At 42.7% G+C, this 15,727-nt stretch overlaps 1 protein-coding gene across 13 annotated transcripts in view; it reads left to right on the forward strand.

Annotated features, from left to right (window-relative positions):
* The window catches only part of ripor3 (RIPOR family member 3), a 240,440-nt gene that overhangs the window by 123,025 nt on the left and 101,688 nt on the right, over window positions 1–15,727 (forward strand). For 12 of the 13 annotated variants that reach the window (XM_068048189.1, XM_068048182.1, XM_068048180.1 and 9 more), the window contains 2 exons: window positions 3,102–3,125; window positions 13,766–13,819. In XM_068048189.1, the coding sequence (XP_067904290.1) occupies window positions 3,102–3,125; window positions 13,766–13,819 (78 nt within the window). Of the gene's footprint in view, window positions 1–3,101; window positions 3,126–13,765; window positions 13,820–15,727 lie in introns of those variants that run through there. The other variant, XM_068048192.1, reaches the window with a different exon arrangement.

A 15,727-nucleotide genomic window follows, 5' to 3' on the forward strand; every position in this document is an offset into this window, starting at 1 on the left:
ACAGAGAGGGGGGAACAACACAGAGAGGGAGGAAAGAACTTAGAGAGGGGGGAGCACAGAGAGGTGGGACACAGGGAGAGAGACAGACAGAGACAGAGAGAGGGAGGGAGAGAGTGATCAAAATCACTCCTGACAGATGAACATCTTTCCGGAATACTCCGCATCGGTACAAGTGTGCAGGCAAACATTGACGACTATGCAAGCAAAAAAATGCCAGGTATCTCACTAAATCAGTGTCCAACGTAGTGATGAGAAAGCAAATCAAAAAATTAATCTTCTCGTTTAAAGCTTTTTCACAACTATGCACATTTGTTGTTGTTTTGATTAATAGTAAGATAAATTTTTAATGCCTTTATCTTTCTGAAATTGTCTCACCAGCCCCCCATATAAGACAAAAATTGTAATGTGGCCCCCCCAAGCAAAAAGGTTGGACCCTACTCTACTCTACTCTACCCCTACTCTACATCTTTCCCGCTAGTTGGTGGCCCATAGACTACACTGAGAAATACAATTGTACCTTTTTTGTTCCTCAGCTCCAGCCAAATAGATTCTGTCCTTAACCCCTCTGGGGCATTCTCTCTCTCCAGCACTGCAATGTTCTGCTTAATCAAAACTGCCGCCCCTCCCCCTTTCCATCCTTTCCTATCTTTCTGGAATACCTTGTATCCAGGAATATTTAGCACCCAGTCCCACCCTTCTTTGAGCCAGGTCTCCATTATTGCAGCAACATCATACTTCCACGTGGCTATCTGTACCTGCACCTGCAGATCACCAACTTTATTTGCCACACTCCGCGCATTCACATACATGCACAGTAACCGTAATTTAGACTTTATTACTTTCCCTTTTACTCTGACCCCAGCTAATACTTCACTATTTCTTGCTCTAGTGCAATCTGTCGCTCCCAATTCTCTGTGCACCTTGGTGTTCTTCTCTTGTATTATCTCTTGGTTCCTAAATACGCTTGTTTTCTCTTCCAGAAAACAGAATGAACATAAAGCACTTACTTTGTTATTGTTCAAGAAACATCACAGCAATTTAATTCATTAGTATTCTATTGGTTAATGGACAAGTATAACATTTCTTTGCATGCCACTTTAACAGCTATTATCTATAGGCTAACAAGTTTATTAAGACATACCATAAATAATTTTTATGCAAAGGTATTAACCTGTGCACTACGGAAGGATTATTACACCCCATATAGTTATTATTCTTGTGACAAATTTGTTTGTAATATTGTAGAAAGAGAAAATACTGGCCAGACTGTTATGTTCAGGTGGTGGCCCCACCCACCAGCTCAAAATTTCAGTGAGAGCCTGCCTTCGCTGGGCCTGGAAACCACGCTGCAGTTTTGCATGGCCCAGGCCCTTAATTGACCTGGATCGGGACTTCCGCCCCTCTAAGGCAGGAAATTTTGCCTCCAAGAGCTCCTGGCCAATCAGAGAGCCGGCAGTTCCTCAGTCCCAGCAGCGCCTCTGGGAGTGGTGACACCTGCTGGGACTGCACCCAGCAAGAAGAGGATGATGGACAACGCCCTTCAGGAAAGTATGCGGAGTTCGGGCCCCGCTGGGGACAATCAGCTGGGCTCCAGGGAGGTGTGTGGGAGCCGGACTGTAGGGCGAGGGTGTAGTTTTAGCTGGGGCGGCCCATGCTGTTGGGGGGCCCTCCGTGGGGTACAGGGTGCCCAATCAGGAGGGGCGACCCAGCCCACAAGGAGGCTGTCCGATTTTACTTGGCGGCCTCCTCAGGTGCTGGAGTCCCTGTCTGCTGCTGGTAAAATACGGAAGGCGGGAAGAGGCCTTTAAGTGGCAATTAATTGGCCACTTAAAGGCCTCAATTGGCCTAGGGTGGGTGGGCTGTTTACTGCCTCCCGTGCTGCTGGTAGAATAGTCTCCCACTTATGTCCCCCACCTTTCAGCCCGTTTCTGGAGCGGGGGGGGAGGGGGCGGTGGGGGGTGGAGGGGAAGGTCACATCAAATTCCGGCCACTATTTCCAGCCCAAGGATGACAAATATTATGAATGTTATCCATTGTCTTCAAGCTCCATCACAAACTTCATACCTTCACCATTGACTCCAGCCCCCTCGTTGTCACTGTCTCAGGCTGAATCAGACTGTTCACAACCTTGGAATTCTACTCGACTCTGAGTTGCACTTTCAACGCCTCTCCATTACCAAAGCTGTCTTCTTCTCTCTAATATTGCCAAACTCTGCTGTTGTCTCAATCCATATGCTGTTGAAACCAACATCCATGCCTTTGTAATCTGCTGATTTACTTACCGAATGCTGTCCTGGCCAACCATCCATCTTCCATCCTTCATAAAATGCAACTCATCCAGAATTCTGCTGCCCAAATCTTTTCCTGCACTATGTTGTGCTCACCCATCACCCTGTCCTTATTGACCTACATTAGCAACTGATTCCACAATGTTTCAAATCATAAATTTTTGTCCTCATGTTTAAATTCCTCCAAGGGCTCCCTATCTCTAACATGCTCCAGTATTCCTCCTCAAAAACTCTATGTTCCTCAGGCTCTGAATTTTTTTCTCATTTCCCCCTCTTTTCATGCCACCATTGGCAGTCATGCCTTCAGCTGCTTAGGATTCACTTTCTGGAATTCACTCCTTGAATTCCATAGCCTCTACATAACCTGTCCTCGATTAAGATCCTCTTTAAAACCCAGATCCTTGACTAAGCTTCTAGTCATTGCTCCAGTCTCTCCTTATTTGACGCAACAAATACTTTTCTTACAGCTATGTGAAGTACTTTGGGATGCCTTTCCACATTATTTGGTGATTTAATTGCTCAATATTGTTGTCTGCTGAGGTGGTGTTGTCAAGCCTTTGTAACGTAGCAACTGATGCTCCAAACCACTTGAACATAATAGTTGCATATTGCATCAGTTAGAGTGCATTATGGGGAGGGGTGGGAAAAGATTGTGATAAATCACTCTGGTTCATTTTGCTTGTAACTTATAGGTCTGTAACATTTGGGAAGAAAATCCAGTAACGCACTATCACAAGTTTGTCTGTTATTTGAAATGGATGATAATGCTGCCTTTAAAAAACAGAATACTAATACATTTGCCTTATATTCCAGGCTTTTTTATATGACCTAGATAAGGTAAGCATGCATTTAATATATATGGGGAGGGATTTTCTACTTCTAGCTGAATTGGGTGTGAAGTTGGGGTAGTGGCTGCCTGAAGCTGGTGTCAAGAGGCCTACACTATTCTCAGATCTGGCTTCATTTGAATAGGTGCTGACAAACTGCAAATGCCAAATGAGTGGGAAATTGATGCGGTCCCATACAAAGCTGGCCGGCAGGTCTGGCCTGGGAGGGAGGGCAAAGCTGATCCTGGAGGGAGTGAAGCACGGTCAGCAGCGGCCCACAGTATTTCTATGGAGCCAGGAGGAAGCATCAAACTTACGGAAAAAGCATATAAATGTGCAAAGATGAGTTGCAGGTCAGATGATTGGTCAGAATATCAAGAACAGCAGAGAATGACTAAAAGGTTAATCAGGAGAAAGAAATTAGATGTTGAGAGGAAGCTAGCTAGATATGTAAAAATGGATAGCAAGAGTTTCTACAGGTATTTAAAAAGGAAAAGAGTAAGTAAAGTGAGCATTGGTCCTATAGAAAGTGAGAATGGGGAGTTAATAGTAGATAATAAGGAAATGACGGATGAAATGAGCAAATATTTTGCTTCTGTCTTCACTATAGAGGATACTAAAAAACATTCCAGTAATAGCTTTAAATCAGGAGGTGGAAGGAAGAGAGGAACTTGGTGAAATTACAATCACCAGGGATGTGGTACTGAGCAAACTGATGGAGCTGCGGGCTGACAGGTCCCCGGGTCCTGATGGGCTTCAACTTAGAGTCTTAAAAGAGGTGACTAACAAGGTAATAGATGCGTTGGTGTTAATTTTTCAAAATTCACTAGATTCGGGAAAGGTTCCATCAGACTGGAAAATAGCAAATATAACCCCTCTATTCAAGGGGGGCAGGCAAAAAAACTGTAACTACAGGCCAGTTAGCTTGATATCTGTCGTGGGGAAGGTGTTAAAATCGATCATTAAGGAGGCTATAGTTGGGCACTTAGAAAAACTCAAGGTAATCGGGAATAGTCAGAATGGTTTTGTGAAAGGGAAATCATGTTTAACCAATTTATTGGAGTTCTTTGAAGGAGTAACATGCGCTGTGGATAAAGGGGAGCCCATTGATGTACTGTACTTGGATTTCCTGAAGACATTTGACAAGGTGCCACATAAAAGGTTATTGTGCAAAGTAGGAGTTCATGGTGTAGGGGGTAACATATTAGCATGTATAGAAGATTGGCTAGCTAGCAGAAAACAGAGAGTATGCATAAATGGGTCCTATTCTGATTGGCAGGATGTGACGAGTGGCGTCCCGCAGGGATATGTGCTGGGGCCTCAACTTTTTACAATTTATATCAATGACTTAGATGAGGGGAGTGATGGCATGGTAGCGAAATTTGCAGATGACACAAAGATACGTAGGAATGTATGTTGTGAAGAGGATATAAGGAGGTTGCAGATCAATATAGATAGGTTGAGTGAGTGGGCAAAAATCTGGCAGATGGTGTACAATCTGGGAAATGTGAAGTTGTTCACTTTGGCAGGAAGAATAAAAAGGCAGAGTATTTCTTAAACGAGGAACGACTAAATAATTCTGAGGTGCAGAGGGATCTAGGTGTTCTAGTGCAGGAGTCACAAAAGGTTAGTACAGCAAGTAATAAAGAGGGCTAATAGACTGCTATCCTTTATTACGAGAGGAATTGAAAATAAAAGTAAGGACATTATGCTTCAGTTATACAGGAAATTGGTGAGACCACATCTCGAATACTGTATGCAGTTTTGGTTTCCTTATTTTTTTTTTAATTTAGAGATACAGCACTGAAACAGGCCCTTCGGCCCACCGAGTCTGTGCCGACCATCAACCACCCATTTATACTAATCCTACACTAATTCCATATTCCTACCACATCCCCACCTGTCCCTATATTTCCCTACCACCTACCTATACTAGGGGCAATTTATAATGGCCAATTTACCTATCAACCTGCAAGTCTTTGGCATGTGGGAGGAAACCGGAGCACCCGGAGGAAACCCACGCAGACACAGGGAAAACTTGCAAACTCCACACAGGCAGTACCCAGAATTGAACCCGGGTCGCTGGAGCTGTGAGGCTGCGGTGCTAATCACTGCGCCACTGTGCAGATGTAAATGCGTTGAAGGTAGTTCAGAGGAGGTTTACTCGATTGATACCTGCAATGAGCAGGTTGTCTTATGAGGAAAGTTTGAACAGACTGGGCTTGTTTTCACTGGAGTTTAGAAGAGAGGGGAGACTTGACTGAAGTATATAAGATCCTGAATGGTCTTGACAGGGTGAATGTGGAGGGGATGTTTCCTCTTGTGGGTGAGTCCAGAACTAGGGGGGCACTGTTTTAATATTAGGGATCACCCTTTTAGGACAGAGACGAGGAGAATTTTTTTTCTCTCAGAGGGTTGTGCGACTTTGGAATTCTCTGCCTCAGAAGGTGGTGGAGGCAGGGTCATTGAATATGTTTGAGGTGGAGGTAGATAGATTCTTGTTAGGCAAGGGAATCAGAGATTATTTGGGTTAGATGGGAGTGTGGAATTCGAGATAGAAACAGATCAGCCATGATCTTATTAAATGGTAGAGCAGGCTCGACGGGCTGAATGGCCTACTTCTGCTCCTAATTCGTATGGTCGTATGGCCATATGGAATACTCCAATATCTGTTGGATCCCCAAAAATTCTCTCCCCCAAATATTCTTTGGCTCCTTTCTTAAGCACTGGTTAGGTTCCTCACTGCCTGAAAGTTGCAAACAGAACAGCCTGTTCAGTCATTATATTAGCATGGAAACCATGGCAGCAAGTTTCTGCTTAAGAGTGAACTTTTACAATGGTGTTTTCATATTGTTAAAGTCAAATCTATCATAGTATGGAGGATATGTACTATAATGTTGACTTCTTGCCTCTGGAAGCTGAGTTTCTACTTCAGTCCCAAATCTCTTGAGCACTAGTTAGGTTACTCGCTGCCTGAAAATTGCAAATGGATCTTAAAACTGGCATAGGACACTGATTTGTTTATGGAGCAGCCTCCTGTCCATAATAGGTGGGTGTGCTGTGTTGTGTGATTGCCTTTAAGAGTCCCTTTAAGATCTTAGTATGCTAATGAGCCAAGTACCAGGATGCAATCATGTGACTCAGAGCCAGAGTCACTCTGCAACTGGAACACCCAAAGTAAGGCTCTGTAAATAGTTAGCTCTGTACAGTGTATAATAGTTTAGCTGTAATAAACCAGTTTGAGATCTGCAGCATAACTGGACTCCACGCATCTCATTTATGTTGAATCACACAACATAAAAAAACTCATTACATGGTGGCGGCTGTGGTGAGAAGACAAGGTCTGAGCTTGAAGACCACGGTTAAAATAACTCTGAAAATGACCTTTCCTACAGTCAGTGGAGAGAAAGTTCAAGAAAATTACTGGCTCAAACAGTGAAAAAAGAAGAACTTACCTAAAGATGTAGAAGACAGAGCACAGAACGACAGGCAGCGAGTAAATCGGGTGAGTAATTGTGCCGATGGGCAAGGGATACTGCTTTTAAAAAAAAGGCATTGAAGTCCTTCAAAAGATTGTTTTTTTTCAAAAGCTCCCTGTAGAAAAAAACGGGAAGAGCCGACTCCTTTCCCAAGCTGATGAAAGTCGGCGCCATTACAGGATCTGTCCATTAAAAAACACAAGAGAAAACCCAGATTACTGCTGAGCCTTCATCCACGCAGCCAAAGTTTAAACAAAACCATTAAACTACTCAAGTGTGAATAAGAGCTTCCATTCACAAAGCCACAGTAAAACTAAACTCATAAAACCAGTCGAGTGTGAAGAACATAAAAAAATTCTAAAAAGAACCCATTGAACTGCCTTTTGATCAGCTATGTACACAGAACAGGTTTAAGTGCTGGAAGCAAGATAAATGCACAGCACTAGCAAACACCTCTCCTGTCAATCAAAGCAGCTAGTCTAAATAACAGACAGTCTCTTAAAGGGGAAACAGTGCAGAGTCATAGAACAAGTCTTAAAGCAAGTTTGACAGCAAAAGAACAGCAGGAAGATGGATACCAAATTCCCCAGCATGAACTAGAAAGCCATGGATATCCTATCCGAGTTCCAACTGTTAAACAAAGAATGCAGTTATTCTTCACAAAACCAAATAATTATAGAACCAGAAAAACAGGCGTAAAAATACTAATAGCAGTTGGAAATGAGGGATTACACAGAATCAACACTTCTGGATTATCTGACGAGGACCAGAAAGATTCTGCAAAGATATGGAAAGTGCTAGAAGATCAGCTTCAATTACGAGTGAATTTTAGAATTCACTGCCTGGAATTGATGTCCTACAGCCAACAGCCACAGGAATCAATAGACCAGTTCATCAGTAAATGCTGTAGTAAGGATAACAACTGCAACTTCTCAGAAACTGAGCTGTCGGACCAAATAATGGAGCTAGTGATTGTATCGACGCCCATTGAAGCGTTTCAGAAAGCCCTCTTGGGGAAAAAAGAAAGGTCTCAGCATTGATGTGCTGCTGGAAGATAGCAGGAAATATAAAGCCATTGTAGCTGGACAACAGCACCTGCAAGCACTAGGTGCAGCCAACAGTATTGGCACCATAACTAGGTTAAAAAGAGCAAGCAAGCTGTGTGGTAAATGCATCTGTCACACACACAGCAGAATTGCTCTGCATTTTGTGACCTATGCAAGGCTTACAGTGCAAAAGGACATTGGGCCTGCCTATGCAAGAAATCGGGCTCCAAAGACGAGGCCAGAAGCCGCAGCAGGACACAGACAAACAGAAGACAGGCGCAGCAACAGAGCAACAACAGCAAGAAGAGACTGAGAAACCTACAAGCCGATACACAAAGTTCACAAAAAAACAGACCTGAGACAAGACTCAGCGAGGAATAATTCTCAGCCAGAAGATGAACAGTCGTTCCACTTTGTGAACCTGACACATCATGTTGATGAAGTCAAATAACTGGAAGCTTTCGCCATTATTAACATCACGTGCCCAAAGCAAGCTGGCATACATACACCCAGGGTCAAAACTGACACCGGCACTAGTGCAAATATCCTACCAGTCCGATTACTCAAAGATATGTACCGGAGTCGTTGGAAATCAATGATACAACCAACAGCTGCCAAGTTATCTGCATACAATGGGTCACCCATTCCTTGCAGTGGCATAATATAAATGCAATGTAGCTATGGCAAGTTGGCATGGAAACCACAAACATTCTACCTTGTAGACAGAAGCGGACCAGTAGGGGCAGGACTACTAGTGTGTAACGACCTCAACATTGTGACCATCTACGAGGTCACAAATGTATCCATTACAGCAGAAGAGACCAAGGGTATCCGCATTGAGTCAGTCCAGAACCTAAAACAAATGTACCCAGACAGGTTCAATGCCATCGGAGATTTCAAAGGCAATGCCATACTGCACCTCAGAGAGGATGCAACTCAGTCAATCAACCCCCGTAGAAAGTGCAGTGTGCATGTGTAAGAAAAACATAAGCGTGAGTTAGATTATATGGAACGCAATGGCATCATCCATCATGTGCATCATCACACAGATTGGTGCAGCTCAATTAAGTGCATACTAAAGGAGGATAGAGCAATCAGTGTGTGTCTAGATCTGAGGCATCTAAACCCCTCCCTAAAGAGATGCCCCACAAGATTCCGACATTAGAGGAATTGAATCCCAAGTTCACAGGAGCCAGATTCTTCTCCAAGTTGGATGCTAAACATTGATATTGGTCGGTACACCTAGCTAATGAATGTCAAGAAGTCACCACCTTCAGAACACCATGAGAAAGATACTGCTGCCAGAGACTACCCTTCAGCTTGTCTGTCAGTCAAGATCTGTTTCAGCAGCATATGGAAAGAATTATAGAAAACGTGCCTGGCTGCATATGCATTGTCGATGACATTGCGGTAATGGGCAAAACCAAAGATGAACATGATCGAAATCTCCATTCACTGCTGGCAGTAGCTCATTGCGAAGGGCTCATTTTTAACAGCAAGAAGTACCAGGTGAATGTGAGTCAGATCAATTTCCTTGGATCCATCTATTCAAGTCTTGGAATTCAGCCTGACCCAGGCAAAATCGAAGATGCAAGGTATATGTCTACCCCATAAGACAAGGAAGACTTCTAGTGATGTCTTGGATTTTTCAACTTTTTGGCACCATACATAAGAACATAGGAAATAGGAATAGGAGTAGGCCATTCGGCCCCTCAAGACTGCCCCGCCATTCAATAAGATCATGGCTGATCTGCCCAGACCTCAACTCCCCTTTCATGCCAGCTCCTCATAGCCTTCAACTCCCCAATATTTCAAAAATCTATCTACCTCCTCTTTAAATACTTTCAGTGATCTAGTCTGCACAACTCCTTGCGGTAGAGAATTCCAGACATTCATTACCCTCTGAGAGAAGAAATTCCTTCGCATCTCAGTTTTAAATGAGTGTCCCCTTATTCTGTAACTATGTCCCCTAGTTCAAGATTTCCCCACTAGTGGAAACATCTTCTCAACATCTACCCTGTCAATCCCCCTCAGAATCTTGTACATTTCAATAAGGTCACCCCTCATTCTTCTAAACTCTAATGAATAAAGGCCTAACCTGTTTAGCAGTTCTGGATAAGTCAATCCCTACATCCCAGGAATCAGCCTAGTGTATCTCTTTTGAACTGCCTCTAATGCCAGTATATCCTTTCTTAAATACGGGGACCAAAACTGTACACAGTACTCCAATTGCGGCCTCACCAATACCCTGTACAGTTGTAACACGACTTTCCTATTTTTAAACTACAACCCCCTAGCAATAAAGGCCAAAATTCCATTTGCTTTCTTAATTACTTGCTGCACCTGCATGCTAACCTTTTGTGTTTCATGCACAAGAACACCCAGATCCCTCTGTGCTGCACTTTTTTGGAGTCTCTCTCCATTTAAATAATAGTCTGCCTTTTGATTCTTCTTACCAAAATGCATGACCTCACACTTTCCCACATTAAACTCCATCTGCCAAGTTTTTGCCCACTCACTCAACCTATCTATATGTCCTTGCAGATTCCTTATGTCCTCATCACAACACACCCTCCCACCTATTTTGTATCGTCAGAAAATTTGGATATATTACACTCTGCCCCCTCCTCCAAGTCATTAATATAGTTAGTAAATTAATGAGGTAATAGGACCGATCCTTGTGGCATTCCACTAGTTATGTCTTTCCAACCTGAAAAAGATCCATTAATCCCAACTTTTGTCTTCTGTATGTTAACCAATCCTCAATCCATGCTGATACATTCAGCGGCACAGTGGCGCAGTGGTTAGCACCGCAGCCTCACAGCTCCAGGGACCCGGGTTCGATTCTGGGTACTGCCTGTGTGGAGTTTGCAAGTTCTCCCTGTGTCTGCGTGGGTTTTCTCCGGGTGCTCCGGTTTCCTCCCACAAGCCAAAAGACTTGCAGGTTGGTAGGTAAATTGGCCATTATAAATTGTCACTAGTATAGGTAGGTGGTAGGGAAATATAGGGACAGGTGGGGATGTTTGGTAGGAATATGGGATTAGTGTAGGATTAGTATAAATGGGTGGTTGATGGTCGGCACAGACTCGGTGGGCCGAAGGGCCTGTTTCAGTGCTGTATCTCTAATCTAATCTAATTACCCCCAATACCGTGAGCTCCTATCTTGTGCAATAATCTTTTATGCAACACCTTATCAAATGCCTTCTGGAAATCCAAATACACTACATCTACCAGTTCCCCTTTGTCAACTCTGCTTGTTATATCCTCAAAGAACTCTAACATTCCGAATTTTTCTGACAAAGCATCATCATTAAGAGAGCTCCTAAAGAAAGACGTACCATTTGTAAGGCAGGAGGACCATCAGCATATGTTTGAGTCTCTCAAACAAGCATTGTCAGCAGAAACCTGTACCCTGCAGTACTACGACCCAAGGAAGAAGACAATCCTGGAAGTCGATGCCTCACAGAAAGGGCTAGGAGCGTGCCTTCTCGTGGATGGCATAACCAATTGCATTCGGGTCCAAATGTTTATCCTCAGCACAGTCCAATTACTCAAATACAGAGCATGAAACACTTGCTCTGGTGTTTGGGATCACTAGGTTCCACACCTACCTGTTCAGCAAGCAGTTCATGGTGGAAACTGATTACAAACCATTGGAAATGATTTGGCGCAAACCATTGACAAGCACACCACAGTGACTCTTAGTGAAAGTACAGGGGTACGACTTTGACGTCTTTTGCAAACCAGATACCAAAATGGTCACCTTGGATATGCTGAGCTGATTGTCAAACCTGAGCAAGAATGAAGAAGTTCCACTGGATCTACAAGTAGACAGCGTGGACATTGAAGTGGAAGATGTGATCAAAATCGATTTATTGCATTTTGTTCAGCACAAATGTAACCAACTACAATCATAAACAGAAAATGACCCACAACTGAAGGCACTGTGGAGAGTCATCATAGAAGGCAGTCCTGACACAATAAAAGAGGTGCCAGAAACCCTCAGGTGCTTTTGGTCTTACAGAGAGGAACTCGGTATCTCAAGAGGCATCACCTTTAAGGAAAAACAAGTGATTGTGCCCAAAGCTCTCCAGAAGGACATCTTGTCACAGCTTCATCAAGGCTATACAAGAATACAGTGAACAAGACGACTGGCACGAGACACTGTTTATTAGCCAGGGATGAACAGTGGCATCGAAAGGTTCGTGAGGATGTGTGAGGCATGCGAGAACCACCAGCCACAATAATGCAAAGAACCTCTACACCCTCACGAGATTTCATCAGTCCCTCAGTCCAAAATCGCCGCTGACTTGTTTTACACTAATGGAGATGACTTTATCCTAGTCACTGATTATTTCTCCAAATTTCCAATTATCAGACAGGTAAGACATTTCAAGCGCGGTCATCGCAGACACATTGAGTGCCATACTGAGTCTATTTGGTGCACCTGAAGAAATCATTTCAGACAATGGACCACAGTATACGGGCAAGCCTTTCAGGGATATGTGCACCAAATGTTACCCTAGATCTAAAGAATGGTTCGCACAGTCAAAGCATGTATCCTAAAGTGTAGGAGCTGTGGGCTGACAAGTCCCTGGGTTCTGATGGGATTCATCCTAGAGTCTTAAAAGAGGTGGCTAATGAAGTAGTAGATGCATGGTGTTAATTTTGGAGAATTCGCTAGATTCTGGAAAGGTTCCATCAGACTGGAAAATAGCAAATATAACCCCTCTATTCAAGAAGGGGGGGAGGTAGAAAACAGTTAACTATAGGCCAGTTAGCTGGCATCTGTCGTGGGGAAGGTGTTAGAATCAATCATCAAGGAGGCTATAGCTGGGCACTTAGAAAAATTCAAGGTAATCGGGAATAGTCAGCCTAGCTTTGTGAAAGGGAGATGCTGTCTGACTAATTTATTGGAGTTCTTTGAAGGAGTAACATGCGCTGTGGATAAAGGGGAGCCCGTTGGCAAACTGTACTTGGATTTCCAGAAGGCATTTGACAAGGTGCCACATAAAAGGTTATTGCACAAAGTAGGAGCTCATGGTGTCGTGGGTAACATATTAGCATGGATAGAAGATTGACTGGCTAGCAGAAAACAGAGAGTATGCATAAGTGGGTCCTTTTCTGATTGGCAAGATGTGACGAGTAGAGTCCCGCAGGGATATGTGCTGGGACCTCAACTTTTTAGAATTTCTCTCAATGACTTAGATGAGGGGAGCGATGGCTTGGTAGCTAAATTTGCAGATGACACAAAGATACGTAGGAAAGTATGTTGTGAAGAGGACATAAGGAGGTTGCAGACCGATATTGCTTGGTTGAATGAATAGGCAAAAATCTGGCAGATGGAGTATAATATGGGAAAATGTGAAGTTGTTCACTTTGGCAGGACGAATAAAAAAGTGGAGTATTACTTAGACGGAGATCAACTGCAGAACTCTGAGGTGCAGAGGGATCTAGGTGTTCTAGTGCAGGATTCACAAAAGGTTAGTATGCAGGAACAGGAAATAATAAAGAAGGCTAATGGAATACTGTCCTTTATTATGAGAGGAATTGAAAATATCTTTGGAAAGAAGGGGGATGTTGTATGATTGCCTTTAAGAGTGATGTTCCTTTAAGATCTTAGTATGCTAATGAGTCAAGTACCAGGATGCAGTCATGTGACTTGGAGTGAGAGTCACTCTGCAACTGGAACACCTAGAGTATGGTTCTGTAAATAGTTAGCTCTGTACTTTATATAATAGTTTAGCTGTAATAAACCTGTTTGAGATCTTCAGCATAACTGGAGTCCATGACTTTCATTTATATTGCATCAGACAATATAAATGAACTCATTACATGCTGCTTGCCAATTCACAAATTAGCCTGAAAAGGGAAGTCTTGGGTATCAATGGCCCAGCCGAGGTGCCTCCCGAATCCCCAATTTTCAACTGCCTGAAGCCTGTTTTATGAACGCCTGGCAAATGACGGAGAGAAAAAGGTAAGAAACTGGCTGCCAGCAGTTTAACTTCTTAGTGATGATTTTTGAGGGCAGCACTGTAACATGAAAATTGGGAGACTACTAATGTAGATATGTATTCAGCATTAATTACATGTTTTGATCACTCATCAATATTATCTTTTCTCAGCAAATTAGGACCACTGAAAGATACATCAGGAAATTGGAGTTTCACATGAGCAGGGTAAGAATTTGCAGCTCATAAATAACAGAATCATTGTTTTTTTCTGATTAAAAGGGGGTCAATTAAAGTGGCTTCAGATGGATAATAAAAACAGTTGTCTTGGATAACCCATCTGGCTTTCTCCTAACTGCTGTTTCACATAGTTTTTTCAGTGAAATGTAATGTGTTGAGGGCAATAGGTTCAACTTAAATTATAAAGTCACTCGAGTTCATTGGATTAGGTGCAGATTTTTGAAATGTGAGAAAGAAATAAAACTTTTGTAGTACACACACTTGGAAAGCAGTCACAAACTGGAGTTTGCAAGTGCAAAATGCAGTTTTTTTTACATTAAACTATGTAACCTTCGCTCTATTGGCCACGTAATAAATCTAAAATATGTGATTTTTTTTTTACTACCCTGTTTAAAAACACTGCACTGTGCCACATTGTAATGTTTTGCGAGGCTGATTTTCTGTAATGTCCAGGAACAGCCTGTTCTGTCACAATATTACCATGGAAACCATGGCAGTAAGTTTCTGTTTGAGTATGACCTTAACAATGGAGTTTTCATATTATTTAATCTATCATAGTATAGAGGCTAAGTGCTACAATATCAACTTCTTGCCTCTGGAAGCTGAGTATCTACTTCAGTCCCAAATTTTCTCAGTGGTTTACATGATTGTTCCAGAACAGAACTTTCTGCCTCAGCCGTTCATTGTACTGAGCTTGTGCAAAAATTTCCCCCACACAGTGACAATACCCCTTTTAGGACGAAGACATGATTAATCCTTAATGCCCTCTGAAATGGCCTAGCAAGCCACTCTGTTGCAAAAATAATGACTAGTAGGGGATGAAGCGCTACCTTCTCAGGGGAACTAGAGATGGGCAATAAATTCAGCATCACTCATGTCCAGAGTACAATTAGTAAAAAAACTATTTAATATGTCAGTAAATAGTTACATTTAAAAATTTCCAATGGTTTGTGATCTCCAGGAACAATATCATGAATTATTTTCTGCTAAGAATATTTCTAAAATGTATAAAACACTATTTTAATGTTTTTGATAACAGTACATACTAGTTAGATACTCTTTGCCTAAACGTTTACCTGTGGGTGTAAAATAATTTCTATATTCTGCTGCTACCAAACTACCTTTTCCACCTTCAGCAGCCACTCTTTCCAAATAACCTTTTTCATTGTTAATCATTAGAACAAGTTTTCATAGGTTAGAAAAACATTACTTGTAGAAACTTAAACTGAGGAATTTATAGAGTAATACATTCATCACACTTGGGTGGGGCTACTAGTTGGCAGGGTCAGGCTATTTCTACATTATCAGATGGACGGTGAGAGAGAGAGGTGTAGTTGAATGGAATGTTGGAATGGTATCTGATACTTACAGGAGGTGAGGGATCAAAGACAAGTCAAGGGACTTCAACTTTGAGAGCTAGGGATGGTTGGGCAGTTGCAGAAGTGGGACCATCCAAAACTATGGGCATAGAGCAGGCAATTGAGACTAATTGAGTAGCTATGCCAAAGAGCCAACATTAGCAAGTGGAGATTCCATCACACTTCTGACTTGTGCCTTGTAGATGTTTGATACACTTTGGGGAGTCAGGAGGTGAGTTTGATGGAGGAGCTTGATAAGTGGCAAGTGATATTCGTGCCACACAACTCGTAGTCAATGACCATCCCCAACAAGAGAGAATCTATCTTCACGATGTTCAACAGCATTACTGTTGCTGAATCACCCACCATCAACATCCTGGGGGGTTCCCATTAACCAGAAACCTAACTGGACCAGCCACATAAATACTTTGCTACAAGAGCAGGTCAGAGGCTGGGAATTTTGTGGCGAGTAACTCACCTCCTGACTCCTCAAAGCCTATCCAACATCGAAAGGCACAAGTCAGGAGTGTGATGGAAT

Source organism: Heterodontus francisci, chromosome 16 (assembly GCF_036365525.1).
Source record: "Heterodontus francisci isolate sHetFra1 chromosome 16, sHetFra1.hap1, whole genome shotgun sequence".
Lineage (NCBI taxonomy): Eukaryota > Metazoa > Chordata > Chondrichthyes > Heterodontiformes > Heterodontidae > Heterodontus > Heterodontus francisci.